The sequence below is a fragment of the Haliotis rufescens genome, unplaced genomic scaffold (genome assembly GCF_023055435.1).
Source record: "Haliotis rufescens isolate VD_foot unplaced genomic scaffold, xgHalRufe1.0.p SCAF_38, whole genome shotgun sequence".
NCBI classification, from domain to species: domain Eukaryota; kingdom Metazoa; phylum Mollusca; class Gastropoda; order Lepetellida; family Haliotidae; genus Haliotis; species Haliotis rufescens.
This window is the reverse complement of record NW_025964090.1, coordinates 1,480,057-1,503,971: the sequence shown is the minus strand read 5'-3', so window position 1 is coordinate 1,503,971 and position 23,915 is coordinate 1,480,057. Positions and strand designations below refer to the sequence as shown.

General features: G+C 44.7%; 1 protein-coding gene across 2 annotated transcripts; it reads left to right on the top strand.

Moving 5' to 3' along the window:
• Positions 1-146: 146 nt before the first annotated feature.
• Positions 147-22,524, top strand: LOC124120265 (transcriptional adapter 2-alpha-like). Of its 2 annotated transcripts, none has more exons than XM_048381366.1 (13): positions 147-260; positions 1,499-1,676; positions 2,856-2,947; positions 5,036-5,133; positions 6,411-6,461; positions 8,419-8,583; positions 11,067-11,130; positions 12,143-12,186; positions 13,360-13,470; positions 13,845-14,005; positions 15,728-15,815; positions 22,088-22,161; positions 22,333-22,524. In XM_048381366.1, exons 2-13 carry the CDS (start codon positions 1,509-1,511, stop codon positions 22,522-22,524), a joined length of 1,308 nt encoding a protein of 435 aa, XP_048237323.1. In that variant the 5' UTR covers positions 147-260; positions 1,499-1,508. The 2 variants fall into 2 exon arrangements, with proteins under 2 accessions (XP_048237323.1, XP_048237324.1); XM_048381367.1 differs by lacking the exon at positions 147-260 and adding an exon at positions 287-447.
• The last annotated feature ends 1,391 nt before the right edge of the window (positions 22,525-23,915 follow it).

Sequence of the window (23,915 nt, the reverse complement as noted above, 5' to 3'; positions counted from 1 at the left end):
ATGTTCTTAAATAGCTCAAAATTGTATAGTAGTTTGATTCAAACAGAATGTAATAGAAATGTATACTGTTTGTACATCATTCATAGGTTTACATGATACCCTCAGATTATAATTAGGGGGAAAATATTTATCGATTTAAATATAGAGGAACTCTTCTCAAGGTGAGATAGACAATTTTTGACCGGAAGTTACAGATCTGTCTGCGTTGAGATTTAATTTCGTTGAATTTTGAGGAACATTTCACATTTTGCAATTCAAAGGTACCCTATTTTAACTGAAGAATCACGGCAAGAATGCCAATGATACATTTTCGGCCACCGTTTTAATACATGACAACGATGTGGTAAATGTTCGCACCATTAATATTTTGGTGTAAATGTCACATGTCATCGGTTTTCGCGCACTGACTTAGCAGCCCTAGAAAATCATCAACTTGAGCGATGAATGGTAGGCAGTTGGGAAAAAGTGTTACTGCAATTATTGAACTAGCTTTACCAGCTTGAAGCTAGACTAAAGACAAATGAGACATTCTAATTAGCCAAAATTGTACCACAGGACCACCATCGTCGGGGTGCAGGCTAAAACGGCAGCTCAGCAAAACGTCAGCTCAGCAAAACGTCACCGATTTCTCTGGCGAAAACGGCACCGCATTTGGCGTAAACGGCTACTATGTGTCGGGCGAAAACGGCACCTCTATTTTTAAGAACGATAACAACGATTTTTGTAGTAATATATAGGGTATTTTATGTATTTACATGTCATTTGATGTATGTGATGTATTTACATTGTATTTCCCGTTTTCACAGATAAGTAAATATGTTCATGAAAGGCTGTAACAACAAGTTCGTCCCAACCTTTTTCTTGTTAACATTCAAAATCATGTTTAGTATGTTTATGGGCTTTAAGAAAAGCCAGTGGGGTTTGGATGGGGGGGGGGGGTGCTCGTGGGTCATACCTAGCCCACGTCCTACTTGGGTCAGGGAGAGATCTCCATCTCCATCCTATAGTTGGAGTAGAGGCTAATTTCTAATGTAAACTTGTTTTAACATCTCACAATTATTTGCGTTTGCAAGTTACAATGTAAGTTAAATATCATTTATTTGACCAAGGTAAAAAAAAAAAAGGTGCCGTTTTTGCTGGAGTCAAGGTGCCGTTTTCGCTGGAGTCGAGGTGCTGTTTTCGCCAATTGGTGCCATTTTCGAGGTGCCGTTTTCGCTATAACCCCCATCGTCGCTACCACATTTACCCAGTGACCAGCAGTTGATTGTTAGCTTGATGTGCATTGACTGTACAGGTTTAAACATTGTACCATAAGTCTCTCTCTCTCTCTCTCTCTCTCTCTCTCTCTCTCTCTCTCTCTCTCTCTCTCTCTCTCGCTTTTGTTGGGTACGAATTGTGAAGTTTCCCATATACATATATAATGAATATGTTTTATTAACCTTTATAAAAAAATATGTCGCTAGGACACACATCTGTATATATTTCTTTGTGTTGGTAGACTGGCCACCATGATGGATGAGGAGGACACCGCTTGCTGCCCCAAATGCACCACCTCCTTGACAGAACCCTTCATCCTCTGCACACAGTGTCAGCCCAACATCCACCTGTGCCTACACTGCTTCGCCCGTGGGGTAGAGTTTGGGGGTCACGAAAGCAACCATGCATACGCGATTTGTGTAAGGAGATGCATTGTCTTTTTTAAACATGTTATTGCCACCTTACCATGCTTTCTGTGCCCAATGTGAAATATGAAGCACATCATATTTCACCTCTGTGCTCTGATACAGTATTTTCGGGTACCAAAACTGTCCGTCAGATTTTGTTACAACAATCCATAATTTGGTCCACTGTTAGTTAAAACGGAACAGCAAATTATGAGATGGAATGTAGCAACATACTATATGTAGGAATTTGTCAGTTTGTTTTGATGACTTCTTCTAGCATGGCTATATTAAGACAAACTGACAAAGGTAGCCATATTTTGTATATGACTAATGATACATGGTGTTTGTTTTCAATTGGACAATTCACTGGTCAGTTTTGAATAACAGTCACTGTTTTGACCAGACAAATGACTACTGACACACAGCCTAAAGGGTTAATGATGTTAATCTTTAAATGTTATCTACTTTCTCAATATACTGATAACACTGCATTGTAGCAATTAGTATATTTGAACATCTTACATTGACAAGCATGGTAGGGTAGCCTAATGGATAAGGACTTCCTCTTGTCACACAGAATGCCTGGGTTCAATTCCCTATTTGTGTACAGGTGTAAAGCCCATATCTTGTGTCCTCTGAATTCATATTGCTGGAGACCCGTGAAGATTCCGGGGTAGAATAGGTCTTCAGCAACCCATACTTGCCGTAAAAGGCGACTATGCTTGTCGTAAAAGGCGACTAACGGGATCGGGTGGTCAGGCTCGCTGACTTGGTTGATACATGTCATCGATCCCAATTGCGTGGATCGATGCTCATGATGTCAATCACTGGATTGTCTGGTCCAGACTCGATTATTTACAGACCGCTGTCATATAGCTGAAATATTGCTGAGTGCGGCGTAAAACAACAAACCAACAACAACAAACTTTGTTCTCTTCTTATGACCAGCATAGGTTGCTCGGGACCAGTTGTAACCCAGAATCCCCACGGGGCATTGAGTAAGTGTGAAAATGAGAAGATCTTGATACACTTTCTTAAACAAATATGATAGCAGACACAATTAACTGTCGTCATATAGCTGGAATATTGCTCAGTGCGGCGTTAAACAACAAACAAACAAACAATCATATTGCTGGAATGTTATTAACAGTGACGTAAAACTATTCCATCACTATAATATTGATGTTTCAGAAAAAGGACTTTCCCGTGTTTGAGAGTCAGTGGTCTGCTCAAGATGAGGAGAGACTACTGAGTCTTGTCCAGGAGAATGGATACGGGAACTGGTAAGATTTTCACAAACTCAACAATAGGACATGCCTGCCAAATACAGCACCCTCGATTATCCAGTGTATTGTACATTGTTGTACCGACTGTCTTTTTGATAAAAGACCACCTCCGTGGTATAGTGGAAGAGCGTCCGCCGGAGAGCGGAAGGTCCAGGGTTCGATCCCCGGCCGCGTCATACCAAGACGTTAAAAGATGGTACTTGTTGTTACCCTGTCTGGCGCTCGACATTAAGGGGCTAAAACAAGGACTGGTCGGCTCGGAGTCAGTATAGTCTGTGTGAGTGGGGTATTCATTTTAAACTGCGGCATGGTATCTCAGTGGGCTAGCAATATAAATTGGCATCAGTCCGGACTAGTACAAGCACACACACACACACACACACACACACACACACACACACACACACACACACACACACACACACACACACACACACACACACACACACACACACACACACACACACACACACATGCTATATAAGTGCAATAATCTTGGACGTGACGTTAAACCCAATTTCACCTCACCTCACCTTTTTGATAAACACCCTGGACCAATTTAGCACCATAGCTTTGTTTTCACAGGGACGGCTCTAACTCTACCGCCTTTAGAGTCTACAACCAGTCACAGTGACATTTTTAACAATTCCTATACATAGATCTCGTTTTTTCAAAGGGGCGGTGGGGTAGCCTAGTGGTTTAAGCGTTCGCTAGTCACGCTGAATACCCAGGTTTGATTCCCTACATGTGTACACTCACTGATTCTTTTTTCAAATAACAGCCTTTCAATAAGAGAACCCTTGAGAAATAAATGTGGAGGAATGTACAAAGAATACAATGAATACAAAGTGAACAATAGTGTCATTTGATTTGATGACAGTTATTAACCTGCCATTTGAAGAAGTCTCAAAGACTAATCTTTGGTTGCCACTGGCTCCTGATATTTGTATTTGTTTTTATAGATTGATGGAGAATACAAGTGCCAGCACAGCCAGACGTGCAGTAAAGACATATAGACAAAAGAGATTGGGTTTAGTGTAGCTGTGGCAAAGTCAAATATCACACTGAGACTATGACCGTATAATTGGAGATTCCATTGATTTTTTTCCTTGAAACACAACTTGTTTCCCTGACAGTCATTAAGCATTCAGGGGATAAAATAAATCAAGGACTGGTCAGTTCCGAGTCAGTATACTGTGTCTTAATGGGGTATCATGTTAAACTGCAATCTCATTAAAATCAGACCTTAGTTCTCGCTACCGCTAAACAAAGACCCGAAGACATCCCATTAGTGGTCACGTCAGAACGACCTTTATCCGACCTATCAGAGTGTCGCTTACCAGATCATGAAAGTGACAGTCGGAATGTGATTTCTAATCATACAACCTCGAAAACTTTAACACGGGGTATTCTGAATGATAGCTACGGGTTTAACGACTGAATCCTTACAATCTAGACCATCTATTAGCCATTCCAGAATGTTGTTTTGTTTAGGTTTCAAATTTGTAATCGAGAATTTGTCAAAATGTGTTTCGAAGCGTAGTCGCCAATTTGAAATTAGTGCCGTAAAGCACGAGAAAGCTGTCTTCTGATTGGTCATTCCACTGGTCAGTCAAAGTTCACGCAAGCTCGGTCTGACGTGACCCGTAATGGGATGTCCTCAGATCTTTGTTTAGCGGTAGCGAGAACTAAGATCTGATTTTAATGAGATTGTGTTAAACTGCAGCATGGTGTCTCCGTTAGCCACACAGTATACAACTGGCATGTCCAGACCAGTACAAGCTGCCACATGCACACATGCATGAGAAAAACTGTATGAGTGAAATAATCTTGAACACAGCATTAAGCCCCACAATGGAAGAGACAACAGATGAACTCAGGGGCGGTCGGGTAGCCTAGTGGTTACAGCGTTCGCTCGTCACGCCGAAGGCCCAGGTTCGATTCCGCACATGGGTACAATGTGTGAAGCCCATTTCTGGTGCCCCCTGCAGTGAATATTGCTGGAATATTGCTAAAAGCGGCGTAAAATCGTACTCACTCACTCACTCACAGATAAACTCACTAACATCCTAAATTACCTTTCAGGCGGGATGTGTCACAGCAGATGAAGAACAAGAGTAGCTCGGAGTGTGAAAAGCATTACAACCAGTGGTACATTGAGAATCCCCATCAGGCCCTGCCCAGTAAGTAGCTGCCCTCCAATATGGCTGCATGCCACCTACTGGGATTTGAATCAAGGGTGTGAAATTTTGATGAAGGATCAAGGTATCAGTTAAGTCGTTTTGTTTTGTTTGTTTGTTTGTTATTTAACGCCGCCTTTAGCAATATTCCAGCCAAATGACAGCAGTCTGTAAATAATCGAGTCTGGACCGGACAATCCAGTGATTGATATCATGAGCATCGATCCATGCAATTTGGTTCGATGACATGCTTCACCGCAGTCAACGAGCCTGACCACCCGATCCCGTTAGTCATCTCTTACGACAAGCATAGTTGCCTTTTACGGCAAGCATGGGTTGCTGAAGACTCATTCTACCCTGGATCTTCACGGGTCGGATGAAGATGGTCTAACCTGGATACTGTGTTGTCATCAAGTATCTCCATCTGCAACAGCCATCCTTACGGACATGTCAACTTTATATACTTAATATAGATAATTAATCAAGTCTGGACCAGACAATCCAGTGATTGATATCAGTTGGGATCGATGACATGCATCAACCAAGTCAGCAAGCCTGAATTAAGTTGTTATCTCCTCTGAAGCAAAGCTGGAAGAGACACCTACTTGTTCTCACCAATAATTATTCAGCCAGTTTTGTTCAAAATACATATGGTGATTGTGTAGTTAGTTGTGAACCTTTGACCATACTCATAAATTTTTAAACTTATCCTATCTCACACTATGCATTTCTTCCTTCTTCTTTCGATCCTTATGTGGAAATGTGCTTGAACAAAGTTTCCAGCTTCTGAAAACATGTCACCGAAACACAACCCAGCCTCAACATGGTCACCACCCAAAGAAATGGGTCACACACTGTAATCCCAACCTATACAATATGATCACCTGACGACCTCTGCCATATCATTCCTTTTCTCATCGCCGCACTGTGGAGACGTGTACTGAATTCTTAGAATCCTGCTCACCGGTATAAATGGCTTTGTGTGTTCATAGCTTTTGGCCATAGGAGCCGTGCCAATTAACACTTGTCAGAGGGGTACACAAAGTACCTGATCTAGACTACCAGTTGTCAGACTTTCATTTTTGTGCAATCCTTGCTGGCTGAGTGGGTTAGATCGCTGACTTTGTGTGCTGGCGATTAGGTGCCTCACTCTGGCAGTGTGGGTTCGAATCCCGGATGGAACTCAACCCCAAAAAGTACGAGAATCTGTACTTTAGTCAGAAAGTGTCGTCCCAAATATGACATTTGTTACATGACATATATACTCATTCTGTTTTCAGAATTTCCAGAATCCAAGATCACGTATCATCCATCTCCAATTGTGTTTAAACGTAAGTACCAGTATCTTAGAGTATGTGTCTAATAATTGGAAGCATTACTCACTAGTTGACAGCGGATATTGTTATTTTTATACACTGTTAAGAAATAGATTTTACTGCTCAAATTTTACACTAGAATCCGCTTTGAACACTACAATACCATTCACAGTGTGTCAGATTCTCAGGGAATCTAGCTGCGGTTACCATGGCCTATTTGAGCCACAGGCCATCGTCCAGAAAATAGAGTTGTATATTAGATTCAAGTTATCTTTTACCATGTTTACAGATTTGTAGTCTTCCAATCACATGAAATAATATAATAAAATCCACCCTCCCTTGAAACACGATTGGGCTTATGGTCCCACAAGTTATGAGTTCAGTCCCATGAGAATGTTGTAGAAACTCTTCTTATATTGTTACAATGCTTGTAGTTGTGTCCGGAAGAGATGTAGTCATTGCAAACCTCTGGTAGCTGTGTCAGGATGCAATGTAGTTATAACATACCTCTGATAGCTGTGTCAGGATGCAATGTAGTTATCACATACCTTTGATAGCTGTGTCAGGATGCAATGTAGTTATCACATACCTCTGATGGCTGTGTCAGGGTTCAATGTAGTTATCACATACCTCTTATATGTGTGTCAGGATGCAATGTAGTTATCACATACCTCTGATAGCTGTGTCAGGATGCAATGTAGTTATCACATACCTCTGATAGCTCTGTCAGGATGCAATGTAGTTATAACATACCTCTGATAGCTGTGTCAGGATGCAATGTAGTTATCACATACCTGTGATAGCTGTGTCAGGATGCAATGTAGTTATCACATACGTCTGATAGCTTTGTCAGGATGCAATGTAGTAATCACATACCTTTGATAGCTCTGTCAGGATGCAATGTAGTTATCACATACCACTGATAGTTGTGTCAGGATGCAATGTAGGTATCACATACCTCTGATAGCTGTGTCAGGATGCAATGTAGTTATCACATACCTCTATGTGTGTCAGGATGCAATGTAGTTATCACATACCTCTATGTGTGTCAGGATGCAATGTACAGATCACATACCTCTGATAGTTGTGTCAGGATGCAATGTAGTTATCACATTCCTCTGGTAGCTGTGTCAGGATGCAATGTACTTATCTCATACCTCTGATAGCTGTGTCAGGATGCAATGTAGTTATCACATACCTCTGATAGCTGTGTCAGGATGCAATGTAGTTATCACATTCCTCTGATAGCTGTGTCAGGATGCAATGTAGTTATCACATTCCTCTGATAGCTGTGTCAGGATGCAATGTACTTATCACATACCTCTGATAGATGTGTCAGGATGCAATGTAGGTATCACATACCTCTGATAGCTGTGTCAGGATGCAATGTAGTTATCACATACCTCTGATAGATGTGTCAGGATGCAATGTAGTTATCACATTCCTCTGATAGCTGTGTCAGGATGCAATGTCGTTATCACATACCTCTGATAGCTGTGTCAGGATGCAATGTAGTTATCACATACCCCTGATAGCTGTGTCAGGATGCAATGTAGTTATCACATTCCTCTGATAGCTGTGTTAGGATGCAATGTAGTTATATCATTCCTCTGATAGCTGTGTCAGGATGCAATGTAGTTATCACATACCTCTGATAGCTGTGTCAGGATGCAATGTAGTTATCACATACCTCTGATAGATGTGTCAGGATGCAATGTAGTTATCACATTCCTCTGATAGCTGTGTCAGGATGCAATGTAGTTATCACATTCCTCTGATAGCTGTGTCAGGATGCAATGTAGTTATCACATACCTCTGATAGCTGTGTCAGGATGCAATGTAGTTATCACATACCTCTGATAGTTGTGTCAGGATGCAATGTAGTTATCACATTCCTCTGATAGCTGTGTCAGGATGCAATGTAGTTATCACATTCCTCTGATAGCTGTGTCAGGATGTGACGTGATATCAGTTTCAGAGGACCCACCAAGACCAGCTGAGGGCACTGCTCTGTCAATAGATATGGCGGGATATATGGCTGCTCGCGGAGACTTCAGTATTGAACACGATAACTTTGTTGAACTGGAACTTCAACACATTGAGTTTGAGAATGACGGAGAAAACCAGCTGGAGGAAGGTGAAATATACACAGAAAAACTTTGTTTGTGCTGCTAGTCTTCTGGTTGATAACAATTGAGAGCATTATATGTACTTCACTGCATTTTCATTTAGGATATGTACTTATTTTTAAACTTATCCTATCTCAAACTATGCATTTCTTCTTATTCTTCGATCTTGGTGTGGAAACGTCCTAGAACAAAGTTTCCAGCTTCACAAAACACCAATCACCCAAACACATCCCATGCATCACCAAATCACCACTGTGATCATGGGTCACGCACCACTAAAATCCTGTGCGACACGACCCAAACAACCTGAGTGAGTGAGTATGGTATTACGCCGCTTTTAGCAATATTCCAGCAATATCACGGCGGGGGACACCAGAAATGGGCTTCACACATTGTACCCATGTCGGGAATCAAACTCAGGTCTTCAGCGTGACGAGCGAACGCTTTAACCACTAGGCTACCCGACGGCCCCACCTACAACCTGATCACCTGACATATCTAGCACCCTCATTCTCAATTCTATCGCTACGGTGTTCGGACGTTATACACGAACAAAGAATGTTTTCATTTTTTTTTTATATAGAATTTAAATCCGTGGCTATGTACATGAGTGACTATACCAATTGGCGTTCGTCACACAGGAAATCCGTGATACATTTTACCTGGATGAAGGGATTCAAGCCCGGAACTCAACAGAGTTTCACCCTGAAATTATTAACCCCAACTAGATCGTTTAATAAATTATCAGAAGTCTGACTTACAAACATTCCAGGATCTCCATTCCTTGGGATCAGGTCCCAGGTTTCTAATGAGCCAGACTAACATCCTAGTACCAGAACACAATGAGGAAACACCTCTTGTGATGGACAGTGGAATTGATTGTTTGCGCAGGAACTTGTTTATACAAGCCAGATTACAACAACCACCTATTCATGGATGCCTCACTTCAAGGTTGGGGAGACCTGTGAAGATCCGGGGTAGAATAGGTCTTCAGCAACCCATGCTTGCCATAAAAGGCGACGATGCTTGTCGTAAAAGGCGACTAACGGGATCGGGTGGTCAGGCTCGCTGACTTGGTTGATGCATGTCATCAATCCCAATTGCGTGGATCGATGCTCATGATGTCAATCACTGGATTGTCTGGTCCAGGCTCGATTATTTACAGACCGCCGCCATATAGCTGGAATATTGCTGAGTGCGGCGTAAAACAACAAACAAAGCAAATCAAGGTTGGGGAGCTCACTTCAACTTGAAAGTAACAGCAGGCCTATGGTCATAAGCAGAAAAGCTCTACCACATCAATTATCTGGAATACGAGGCTGTAATCTATGCAATATTTCATTGGACCCCACAGTCAGGAAACCAACATCAATTCAACTGTCGCATACACTCTAAATCTTCAAGACAAGATGAAATCAGAGACCCTCCTGCAGTTGACTTTTCACCTTTGGTAGTCAAGTGGAACTTAACAATAAAGGCAAGACATATACTTTGAGCTGCTAATGGATTAGCAGAAACCTTATCCAGACCAGCCAAACCATCACCAACAGAATGGAAGCTACACCCTATGCATTCCAACTGGCAATAAAAGAAAGAGGTTGTCCCCTAATAACCCTGTTTGCATCAGATAACATTGTGTCACCAGTACCGGACCCACTAGCCTGGTCAGTCGATGCTCTGTCAATATCATCGGAGGGCCAAAACGCGTATGCATATGCGAATGCATTTCGGAAAATATAATTTTCGTGATTAGTTCCAGCTTCCTCGTGTACGTCTCACGGTTGAGGTCCTTACAGGCTAGGGTATCTGCGCCCCACCATCCAACCGTGGGATAAATGTATAGTGTGAGATAGGATAAGTTTACAAATTTGTAAATTTTCTAATAAATTGTATATTTATATACTTATCCTATCTCACACGCTACATGAACACCCAACACTCCCCGAACCACAGTTACACCAGCCTGTACGCTCTAGATTGAGAATGAGGGTGCAGGATATGTCAGGTGATCAGGTAGCTGGGGTCGTGTCACACAGGATTTTAGTGGTGCGTGACCCATGATCACAGTGGTGATTTGGTGATGTGGTCGGGTGATTGGTGTGTTTTGAAGCTGGAAACTTTGTTCTAGGACGTTTCCACACCAAGATCGAAGAATAAGAAGAAATGCATAGTGTGAGATAGGATAAGTATGTAATTATACAATTTATTAGAAAATTTTAAATTTCATTACCGGTATGTTATCACTGTACCAGTTACTGCAACATGATTTGCCATGTATTTGTCATACCGAAACAGGCATCCCAATTGGCGTAGTGATTTGCTGAGGAGAGTTGTGTCCCTTATGCATGTCATAGCCATGTCATAACCATTGCTCCAAATATCATTACAGACCACCTTCATATATTCATGAGTAAGGCGTTAAACAACGTGCACGCACGCAAGCACGCACAAGCATGATGAGTTCTATATTACATGAATGGTTTTATTGCAGATTTGAAGACCGCCGTAATTGAAATATACAACACCTGTCTAAAAGAAAGACAAAGGAGAAAGAAGTAAGATATTGGCTATGTTCACATAAAAAGTTGGATTAATTTTCATAAATTGTTTCATCAGTTACTTGCACTTTTCTACCCGGAACAGATTGTCCTTGCATTGATCATTTTACACTGGGGTCCTTTTACAGGGGTATTGAGGATGTGGAGTGTATAAGAAAAGAGTAAAACATGTCTCCAAGGTTTTGGTTGAAAATGTCATCACTTGGGCCAGGAATAGCCGCGGTCTGAGGACCCAAGGGATATTCCCACAACCCAGAGTTGACATTTTCGACCAAAATCACGGAGAAGTGTTTTATGCAACTTGTAAAATGTCACAGCTGCAAGAAATCTGATGCAAGAGTTAACTGACTTTAAAAGTCCAGTTTCCACCCTTGCTGAACTAGGCTGGAATTCCTGGGCTCGATCGTAGCGCCACCAGTGGCTATTACCAGTTATGTCCCTTCTATGCCTCAGCTATGGACCAATCAGATTGCACCTCTGATAATCAAGATCTATATTGTCATAAAACGGGTATTACACCACAAAGTGCAATAATTCACGCGAGCATCTTGATAAAAAACATTAAAAGATTTGGAAAATAATTGTTGACAATGAGTTAGCGGTGCACATGCTTTGTACAATCAACCAAAATCTGCAGGACGGTTTACGAACTGGATTTCGATTTCATTGCGCGATTTTGATTGGACTATGCATAGACTCGTTAGTCCAGCCAAAATGTATCTCCTTTAATGCCAGCCTAGTTCGGCAAGGGTGGAAACTGGACTTTTTATAGTCAGTAATCTCTCTTGCCTCGGGAAGATGAGAGGTATGGTGTCAGAGTAAAAGACCGGGGCCCACTTGCACAAAGCGATCTTAGCCCTAAGACGATGGAAAGCCTATGTTAAAGTATTGGAGTTACGATCATCTGAGCGCTAAGATTGCTTTGTGCAAGTGGGCCCTGATGTGTTTGATGAATTACACACATGTATTGTTGTTTGAATCTTATGCTGGTATTCTTGTCTTGTTGCAGAATAATACGTGACTATGGCTTGATAAACTACAGAAAGCTAATGGGTCAGTATCATCATAGGGTCAGTCATGAGCTTATATAAACAGAATAAGTCTACAAATCTAATTTTCTTGGTTGGTTGGTTTGTTGTTTTACGCCAAACCCGGCAATATTCCAGCTATATTACGGCGGTCTGTAAATAATCGAGTCTGGACCAGACAATCCAGTGACTGACATGAGGATCAATCCACGCTATTGGGATCGATGACATGCTTCAACCAAGTCAGCGAACCTGACCCCCCGATCCCATTAGTCGCCTCTGACAACAAGCATAGTCGCCTTTTATGGCAAGCATGGGTTGTAGAAGACCTGTTCCATCCCCGGATCTTCACGGGTCCCTCATTTCCTGATACCTGGCCAGTCATTTTCATAGGAGAGTTTTCATACTCAGGGGATGGTCTGGGTTATCTTTGGAAGAGTATCGAGCTGAACAGCTAGGGTAGCCTGGTGTTTGTCATAAGGTTATTAACTAATTGTTGAATACTAAAATGGGGATTGTGTCATTATTCCCTGATGCCCTGAATTTGATAAAACAGGGAGGAAATATATACAAATTTGAGATTGCAGATGTGCCAGTTAATTGTGTCTGCTATCCTATTTGTGTAAGAAAGTGTATCAAGATCTTCTCATTTTCTCACTTACTCAATGCCCCGTGGGGATTCCGGGCTACAACTGGTTCCCAGCAACCTATGCTGGTCATAAGAAGAGAACCAAGTTGGTTGTTGTTGGTTGTTGGTTTGTTGTTTAACGCCGCACTCAGCAATATTCCAGCTATATGACGGCGGTCTGTAAATAATCGAGTCAGGACCAGAAAATCCAGTGACTAATATCATGAGCATCGATCCACGCAATTGGGATCGATGACATACATCAACCAAGTCAGCGAGCCGGACCACCCGATCCCGTTAGTCGCCTTTTACGGCAAGCATGGGTTGCTGAAGACCTATTCTACCCCAGATCTTCACGGGTCAAAGAGAATCAAGTGGATCTGGAGACCTGGCCTTGTGACTTGGTTGATTGTTTGTTATCATACCCCAACGGTGTGAATCATTGCACACATCTGTCTTGTTCAGACTCAGTTATTTACAGGCAGCTTTCGTAGCTGGAATTTTGTGAGTGTGGTGTTAAACTACAAACTCACTCAATGAATAATGACATTGTTATATTTTCTTTTCCAGAGACAAGTCACAGCTATGAGCGCTCGATCCGACATATTGTGGATAGTTTGCGAGTGTTCATGCGTCTACAGTCACCAATGCAGTCAGATATGTACTTGGAATCACTGAATCGTATGTAGAAATCTGTTCAATTAAATTTATTTCCAGTTAAATTTGCCCAGAAACCAGATGATCTGTGTTGTATGACACTCAGTGATCAAGGGAAGTAACTCTAACATGACAACAAAGACCCTGTGCTCATGTTAGGACTTGGCTTACGCACCCAATAGGCCGGTACTTAGCTTACTCATTCAATAATTCAGGATTTAGTTTACAAACCCAATAATTCAGGACTTTGTTTACTCAACCGTTAAGCCAGGACTTCGTTTACACACCCGTTAAGTCAACCAAAAAACTATTATTTTGAAGACAGGTTTGTTCGTCCAAGACTCGTGTTGTGTCAAATGTCCTATCAGGTTGGATTGATGCAGCCTCATTCATTCCAGATGAACAGGAACTGAAGAACGACATCCGCAAGCTCCAGGAGTACAGAGAGAATGGACTCACTCGATTCCGACACATGAAGATTTACAGTATGCTGAAGTCTAGGCGCACTGTCACACAAAACAAACGCCATCTGTTGAAAGACATCCTCTCCCATATTCAGGTTTGTCCTTTTCACCTTCCCTGCATGCAATGGGGTGAGGCAACATGGGGTTCATGATTATTGCACTTATATAGTTTGGTTGGGTGGTTGGGTAGCCTAGTGGTTAAAGCGTTCGCTCGTCACGCCGAAGACCCGGGTTCGATTCCCGACATGGGTACATTGTGTCAAGCCCATTTCTGGTATCCCCCGCCGTGATATTGCTGGAATATTGCTAAAAGCAGTATAAAACCATACTCACTCACTAGTGATCTCATGGCATTTTTTCAATTATGTTCCCATAATCTGAAAACAAAACATGGCCCACTAGCGTGGCAGCCATGTTGAAAAACCTATTATCGACTCACTCACTATATAGGTTGGTTGGTTTGTTGTTTAACGCCGCACTCAGCAATATTCCAGCTATATGACGGCAGTCTGTAAATAATCGAGTCTGGACCAGACAATCCAGTGATTAATATCATGAGCATCGATCCACACAATTGGGATCAATGACATGCATCAACCAAGTCAGCAAGCCTGACCACCCGATCCTGTTAGTCGCCTCTTACGACATCCATGGGTTGCTGAAGGCCTATTCTACCTCGGATCTTCACGGGTCGCACTTATATAGAGACGTTCATGCACTTGTGCTTGTCCAGATTTTATAGTGCCAGCCCACTGAGATACCATGCCACAGTTTAACATGGATAGCCCACTCAGTGACAGTATACAGTCTCCTAGCCGACCAGTCCTTGTTTTAGCCCCTTAATGCCAAGCACAAGACAGGGTAACAACAAGTACCACCTTTAACGTCTTTTGGTATGACGCGGCCGGGGATCGAACCCCGGACCTTCCGCCCTCATGGCGGAAGCTCTACCACTAGACCACGGAGGCGATCGACACTGAACAGAGTGCAGGAGTGTCTGAGGTCCATGTTAATGGTGGGTGTTCTGAAGACATGTTTGTTCATTAAAAATGTGCTCCAAAATGCATCCGGAGCCTATAGATCGCGCTTCACGTGCAGTCATGTTAGTTTTAAATAAAGAATCTGTTCTCCAAAACGCACCCGATGCATAACGATCGCATCGCCTGAACACACCAACTTATGGCTGAAATGGGTTGTGAATGAATATAAGGCAGTAGAGCGCATCAATTAGTAAGTTGGTGAGAGTTCGTTAGAATGTTCGTTAGAGAGCTGGTTAGTTAGATGGTTAGAGAGATGGCGTTAGAGAGCGTTAGACAGCGTTAGACAGTGTTCAGACTCCCGTAGGAGTAACCAACACATAAGCGTACAGTAACTGTTAGAATTAGCATAAGTTCTAGATATTTAGTTTCTTTCCTTTGAGGTTTATTCATCTTTCCTTCACATAATAACAGGTAATCATGTTTAGTTCCTTATAGATCTTCATAGTTTTTAATAGGTTATCACATTTAATTCCTTGTTTCATTTAAAAAAGGCAAGTCATACAAATTTAAGATTAGTTTTCATTTAGGTTAAACCACGCTCAAAAATATTCATTTCCACTGCGCAACAGGGGGGATCCCTTGTTTGAGGGTGGCCTGTTTGAGGGTGGCCTGTTTGAGGGTGGCCTGTTAGTGGGTGGCCTGTTTGAGGGTGGCCTGTTTGAGGGTGGCCTGTTAGTGGGTGGCCTGTTTGAGGGTGGCCTGTTAGTGGGTGGCCTGTTAGTGGGTGGCCTGTTTGCGGGCTATTTCTTACTGATTTAATGTTTTTGTTTTTCCTAGGATGAGTCCGCTTGTCAGTCCTGGCTGAATCGTCAAGTTGCTCTGGATAATGTGTCTAAAGGCATACCCCTAGCTCTCCCTGCTGCCCGTAAGTTTCACCAGACCTCCAGTGGGGGAGGACTGTGCTTTAGTGACAGTTTATTGCAGAAACTGATGTTATAGGTGGAACCACTACAATCAGATCTTTGACTCTGATTCAATATCTTATTAGGTACCGTATTCGACGTAATAAGCACCCACGGTGATATTTGCTAATATATTGGCTAGTGAACAATCCCAATTAGCACCCCTTTCCGATTGATCAATGTACACAAAACTTAATTACATTAAGTAATACGTTACCACTGTTATACCGAGGCTGTTGTCCCCCACAACTGCTCTTATAGCGAAATCTTCCACAGAGATCTCAATTACCTCATGCAGCACGTGCGAAGCCACCTAGCTGCCATGTGACACCCTTCACTCTTGTCTCTTCGCTTGCCTTCGCAAGACGTTTCCATAGACTGCTCTGCGTTCTACCAGCCTCCTGCTATCCTTGGTGATATTTATTACTGTTTCTTAGTCCTAAGTAGACTGTAATATACGGGGCGTTCGTAATACGGCGCTTTGTGTTTTCCGTCTACCTTTAGTTGTATATTGTGGGGTGTTTTTTTGCATCACCTATTATGATATATATATATATATATATATCTATAATATATGTATTTTATGTATTCGCTATTATCGTTTGTTTTTCTTCGGAAAATCTACGTTTGTGAATATGTTTGGTGTGTGTTGTAACCATGTTTTGCTTTTTGTCCAGCACCCCGACTACTCCTGCTGCCAGGCGCTGTGGCGCTTGTCAGAAGTTTTTGTCATCCCGGGATCCCCACGATCGATGCCCGCGGTGCCGGGTCCCTTGCGAGGACACCCGGTGCACCCTGTGCGAGGGTCTGGGGCCTGAGGATTTTGCGCGATACAGGCGCTACATGCGTTCTGCTATCACCCCTGAGGTGGCCGGTTCGTCCGGTCTGGCGCCCATTGCGGGTACTACCTCCTCGGCGGCGGATCCCTTGGCGGCCCTTGGGCTGTCCGGGGTTTCCGTCGTGGCTTTGTTGTCGCAATTGGTGGACTCCAAACTGGCAGCCTTATCTCAGGATAAGGCCCTGGTTGTCCGTCCCCGGCCCCTTCGGTGGCTGCGGGTTCGGACGCGGGGTCTACGGGTACGGCGGCGGCTACCGTAGTCACCGGTCCTTCCCCCGAGCCGATACTCCCGTTATCGACTAAGGACCGGACTAAGGACCGTGTGGCCATGGTGTATGACCTCTTTGAGGACATGCCACGGCCCCAGCCGGTACCCCGGGGAATCCACGGCTCGGTGGGTTCCTCCGAGGTTTTCGACGAGTCCGCCGATCAAGCCGTCTCTGGAGAAAGGGTTCGTTCCCGGTGCATGACTTGGCCTTCCCGGAATCAAGTCCCACCGCAGAGGCCCATGTGGAGAGGTTGGGTGTCCGTGCCCCACCTGCTGCTACAGTCACTCAAGCGACTTTACAGCAGATGGACACCCTCTCTCGGCACCCCATGCTCGCTATGTCACATGGCGACACCTACTTGGCGGCGGCGGCCAGTCTGGTCGAAGGTTCCCCCACGGACCGAGACCAGCGCATTTACAACTGTTTGATCGGTTTGAATGCAGCCCTTGAGTACGTTGCCGGGGCTTCGGCCTTTCTTTCCGGCACGTGCCATTTTTTGAGGAGGCAAGCGTACCTTGCCTCTACTGGGTTGGACGCCGCCAACCAGGAGGTGTTACTTTCGCAGCCTTAGTCTGCGCAGACCCTATTTAATAATCGGATCCCTGGTGTTCTAAAAGAACAGCAGTCTGCTTCGTCTGCCGCGGCTTCGCAGCATACGTTGGATCTGGTTGGGTCTCTGCAAAGACGCCTGGGTGGTGCCCCTAAACGGAGCGCCCCTCAGGATGCTGCGGCCGGGAAGTCCAAGGGGTCGGTGTCTTCTTCCTCCGGGAAGAGGTCCCGCTCTGAGGGCCCCGGTAAGGGCAACCTGCCGCCCTTTCGGGGGAAGAAGGGACACTGGGGGAAGCCTAAGCCTTCTCGTGACGGTAAGGGCTCCTCCAAATGACTCTCTCTTGCAGGGTTCGTGTGCCAACAGCGCCAGCTTCGGTTGGCCCGTAGGCGAACCCGAGTCATTCAGCCCTGGACAGTTGCGTCTGCCGCAGCCTGTCAGGCCTCCCTTCCCTTCCCCTGTCAGAGCCAGACTCCAGACTTACTGGGAGAATTGGGAACAAGTGTTCGACGACCCGTGGGTGGTCAACACAATTCAGTAGATCGGCTAGATCTCAAAGCGGATCCGCCGCTCACCGTCGCCCCGTTGGAAGGTTTCTATTCGGAAGCCGATCTTCCCATCCTCGCCGATGCCATCGGCAGTTTGGTGGAGAAGAGGGCGGTACGGGAGTTAGTCCTACCAGAAATAACACCAGGGTTTTACTCCAGGATATTTCTTGTTCCCAAGAAAGACAGTGCCGAACTCAGAATGATTCACAATCTGAAATCGTTCAACGAGTTTTACCTGCACAAGCCGCCCAAGTTCAGAATGTTGACCTGAAAGCTCTGATCATGCCAGGCGACTGGCTCGCTTCGATCGACCTGAAGGATGCTTATCTGCATGTTCCGATTCACTCGGATCATCACAAGTATCTCAGGTTTGTCTTTCAAGGCAGGCACTACGAGTAGGTTGTACTCCCATTCGGTCTTTCGTCCGCTCCCTGGCTGTTCACCCGGTTAACCACCCCCATGGTGGGGTTCCTCCACAAGAGGGGTATCAGGTACTTCGCGTACCTGGAAGACTCGCTAGTGGCCAATCGAATGACGGATGCCCTGTCACGCCATCTCGATTTCGCACGTCGGCTCTTGGAGCAATTGGGGTGGATTATCAATCTCCCCAAGAGCAAGTTAACCCCTTCTCAGAACTTCTCAGTTCATCGGAGGTCGGTTCGACACGGTGACCCATCGCCTCTTTGTCCCCCCAGACCGGTGGCACAAGATTCAGGCGATAATTGCCAAAGTCTTAGCGGTGCAACAGACTGTTCACTTTTGGGAACAGCTGTTAGGGCTACTTGTGTCAGCCCAGGACTGCACCGATCGGGGTCGTCTCCAACTCCGCCCGCTGCAACGGTTTCTAATCCAGTTGTTAGCACAGGAGGAGAACAGTGCGACCGTCGCCCTCCCGGATCGGCTCCGACCGCATCTGGAGTGGTGGAAGGTCCCTTGCAACGTCTTATCAGGTGTCTCTATGCGGCCCTTCTGTGCCACGTTGAACCTGTATACAGACGCCTCTCTAGTGGGCTGGGGCGCCCATCTAGAGGGGGAGGGGAGCTCGGGGCTGTGGTGCGTAGATGAACAAGGTCTTCACATCAATTGCCTCGAGTTCAAGGCAGTGATAACTGCAGTCAATCACTGGAAGCATCGTCTCGTCGACGCCCGGCTCATGCTGGCGATGGACAACACGACGGTAGTGTCCTATGTGAACAAACTGGGGGGAACCCACAGTCACTCGCTACTCGATTTCGCGTTCGAGTTTTACGCTCTGGTGGACAGTGTCCCGTGCCAGGTACGCGCCCGTCACATCCCAGGTGTGCGGAACGTACTGGCCGACGCTCTATCGAGGCCTCGGGATCCGAGCCCCACGGAATGGATGCTAAACCCAGTGGTGTTTCAGTGGCTGTGCGAACGTTTGGGTCGTCCGATGGTCGACCTGTTCGCAACGCGGTTCAACAATCAACTCCCGTTGTTTGTATCACCAGTCCCGGACCCGAGGGCCATCGATCACGATGCTCTCGTGTTAGACTGGACGGGCATGGACGCTTATGCTTACCCGCCGATGGCGTTAATACCACTCATTCTAAGCTGGCTCCGAGGAGTTCACTGTTGAATGTTACTGATCGCGCCCATGTGGCCGAACAGATCGTGGTACCCCGACTTGCTGGCCCAGGCCACGCAGTCGCCACTTCCATCTGCTGATCCACCCTCACACCCGTCAGCTTCATCCAAACGCAGGGCAGTTCAATCTGCACGCGTGGATGTTGTCACCGAGCGTCTGAGGAGTAAAGGTTTTTCTCGTCGGGCGTCTCGGGCATACATTAGTATGCATCGTGATTCTACCCAGAAGGTGTATAATGCACGTTGGGCTATTTTCACGAAGTGGTGTTGCAAACATCACATTCATTCGCCAGATAAGGTATCTGTGCAGGATATTGCTCGTTTCATGTCTCACTTACGAGAGACCCGGAAACTCTCCGGGGGTTCCATTGCCAACTATGTCTCGTCCATTGCTACGGTACAGGACGTTGCTATGGGTACCAGTCTCTCAAAAGAGCCGGTGATTCGGGGTATTATCAAGGGTTTCAAACAGCATGATCTTAAAAAGGGCCGCCTTGGGGCACCGGCCTGGGATCTCTCCTTAGTGTTACAATCACTTACGGAGGCTCCGTATGAACCCTTGGGTAGTGCTTCGTTCCGGCATGTGACTTGGAAAACAGCATTTCTTCTCTCCTTTGCCACGGCGGCACGAGTGTCGGAAATACACGCACTCGATGTCACCAAAGTACGATTCCATAGGGGCGACGAAGGAGCGGTCCGCCTGGGCTTGCTCATGGGCTTCGTCGCTAAGAATCAGAAATTTGGCCAAACGGGGAGAGAATTCACTGTAAGATCCCTTAAAGAAATCTTAACTCCTGCTGATACCGAGGACAGATCGCTGTGTCCGGTTAGGGCCCTTAAGGGAGTGGGGGTCCCACAAGCCAGCGCGCTCATCCACAGGTGAGTGCGGCTTTCTGTGTGTTTCTTTATTTGGATTTGACAATTATTAACCTAATTGTCTGTCGTGTATTGCAACCTTGTAATGCATGCTTTCCACTATTGAATTTAGGTCACGCGACTATTACACACGCTTAGGTAGGCTTGTTCTCGGGATATACGGTCCGAATGAAATTAATTTCCCTCTTTTCGACTGTTTAACCTGATCTAAGATTTAGCTCACACAGATACTGTGTTCTCATCCGCTGCGGCGATGAAATACCTATCCAGTGGGGCCGTTTGGAGTCACCAATCGTTTTGGCAATGACGATTGAGCCTTACGGTATGCGCTTGACAGTGCTTTGGTATCCCTAGATGGTAACGCCAAGCTGGGAGCATGCGCATCGAGTGCTTCCGCCTTGTTGTTTACTTCCGCTGGTCGGAAGAAACATGAGCAGTCAGGTTTCAGGTTGTAGGTGCTCCCCACCGCCTACTGTGGTAGTCAGCCTCGGTATAACAGTGGTAACGTATTACTTAATGTAATTTGTAGAATTTTCCTATTCGGAATATTCTATAAGTAATACGTTACCACTGGGCTGCTGCCCGCCCGTCCCCCGAGCACTTGCTCTCGCAAGAGACGAGAGTGAAGGGTGTCACATGGCAGCTAGGTGGCTACACACATGCTGCATGAGGTAATTGAGATCTCTGTGGAAGATTTCGCTATAAGAGCAGTTATGGGGGACAACAGCCTCGGTATAACAGTGGTAACGTATTACTTATATAGAATATTCTGAATAGGAAAATTCTACAATTTATTCTTGTATAATATGTGTGTTATATGCATCCTTAATTATTGGAAATTAAATTCTTGAAAAATATACCTGTCGTATATAAACAGGCTGTCAGCATAAACCACGAAATTTCAACTCTGTTGTTTTTTACCAAAATAATATTCTAATAAGAGCTCCCTATTTCTAATTTTGAGAGCACCCTGGGCGTTTATTATGTCGAATACGATAATTTTCCCCCACATGCAAGATCATGGAAAGCTTTTCACCAATTTGCTGTGTTCAGATATATCAAGAACTTCTTTGCTTGAAAGTCAGTATCATGTGTATAGGATGCAATAGTTTGCATTGAAGAAAACCCAGGACATGTAACTGGTTAGTCAGTGACGATGCGGGTTAGAACTGGTCTGAAGCAACCAGTGCCTGCTGTAAGAGACGACTAACGTGACCAGGTGACCAGGCTTGCTGACTTGGTTGATGCATATCCTCTATCCCAGTTGCTAGATCCATGCTGATGTCAGTCACTGGATTGTCTGGTTCACACTCCATCATTTACAGCCTGCTGTCAGAAAGTTACTACTGCTGAGTGGGGCGCTAAACAAAAAACAAAATGTACTTATTTGCTAAAAATATCACACTTGACACACCATTTAGGGAAAACCAGAATAGGTCTTATTATGGCTCAAAATTTAGCAAGTCAATAATTTGTATTAGTATACTCTATAGTCAGTTGTATGATTTTAAGCTTTGGAAATTCAAGTTTGCAGTTTTGTTTTTCACTCCAGCTCGAAAATCAGCCCCTCCTCTTGATATATCTGGACTACCCGGCCAGGAGAAGCTGTCTCAGAAGGAAAGAGAGGTAAAGTTGGGGATGTCTGTCTCCCTCCCTCTTAATAATCTAACAGGCTTGATTGATTCCCCTGGGTATTTAGGGAACTAGAATGGAGATTGATACCTTGGGGAATGCCCATCCAAATAATGCTGCAGGTTCACTGGAACGGATTAAAACCCAACCATCTCTGTGTTTCAGTTGTGTGCATCCGTCAGACTCGTACCGGAAGCATTTTCTGGGTTCAAGAGGGTCCTGATGTCCGAGTGTCAGAGAGCTGGGTGTCTTAAGTTAGCCCAGGCCCGAACACTCATCAAGATTGATGTCAACAAAACCAGAAAGCTGTATGACTACCTCATCCAGGAAGGATTCATCAATAAAGATCCTATATAAGCCTTGTGTTGTGTTGTGTCTCTTGACCAGACCGTGTCATGCTGATTGTTGTGCAGAGTTGCTTCCCTTGATGCAGTGTGCCGAGTGTGGGATGCAAAGCTTCTTCCCAGCAGATGACACCTCCTTTACTCTCCCAGGATCATCGCTGCACTAGTGCACTAGTATTAATTTATTTTGTAAAATTTTAAAACTCTGAATTCTCAGAATGTGACGTTAATATATTTGTGTATGTCTTGGGAATGCCATTCTAGCGAATTGAGTAAATGTTTACAACTTACTTACTATTTTCCAGATGAACACGATGAATTGTTTGTTTGTTTAATCAGAATGGTTCGGGATTGCAGACTATGGGAAAAGCACTCAACTTTCCCCATGCATTCTCTCTAAACTAATTAAATGATAATGGAAATGAACTAGAAATTCAATTAGACAAACAATGAAAGGAATTTAGCCGGGGGAAGATTGTGCTCCGACAGTCATGATTTTGTTTATAAACATAACAGTCAGTTGGTTGCAGTTAAACTCCAAGCTTGGTTGTGGGGCTCGATTGCATGCATAGTGGGGTGCTGTGACTGGAGACAGTGATAGTATAAAGAGCTCCATGAACATGCTATGACTGCGAGGAGCCTTATGGCAAGGTGGGGGAGGTAGGAAGACTGCTAGTTGAAATATGGGACTCGCGTCTGTAGACCTAGCCCCATTCCACGAAACAAGTTTAGTACTAAAACGATCTAACTCCTATACTTTAGCACTGACAGTCAAGTCTTAGCACTAAGATCCTTTGTGGAACTGGGTCCTGATTCGTTTCTCCATGGGCTCAATGTGTGGGGCCTACTCTTGATATCTGGTCATGATACTGGTTATCTTGATGTAATGGTTGTCATGCAGTACTGGTTGTCATGCTGTACTGGTTGTCATGCAGGACTGGTTGCCATGCTACACAGTTATGCAGTACTGGTTGTCATACTGTACTGGTTGTCATGCTGTACTGGTTGTCATGCTACACTGGTTATGCAGTACTGGTTGCCATGCTACACAGGTTATGCAGTACTGGTTGTCATGCTACACAGGTTATGCAGTACTGGTTGTCATGCAGTACTGGTTGTCATACTGTACTGGTTGTCATACTGTACTGGTTGTCATGCTGTACTGGTTGTCATGCAGTACTGGTTGCCATGCTACACAGGTTATGCAGTACTGGTTGTCATACTGTACTGGTTGTCATACTGTACTGGTTGTCATGCTGTACTGGTTGTCATGCTGTACTGGTTGTCATGCTACACTGGTTATGCAGTACTGGTGGTTAGCTACACTGGTTATGCAGTACTGGTTGTCAAGATACACTTGTTATGCAGTACTGGTTGTCATGATACACTTGTTATGCAGTACTG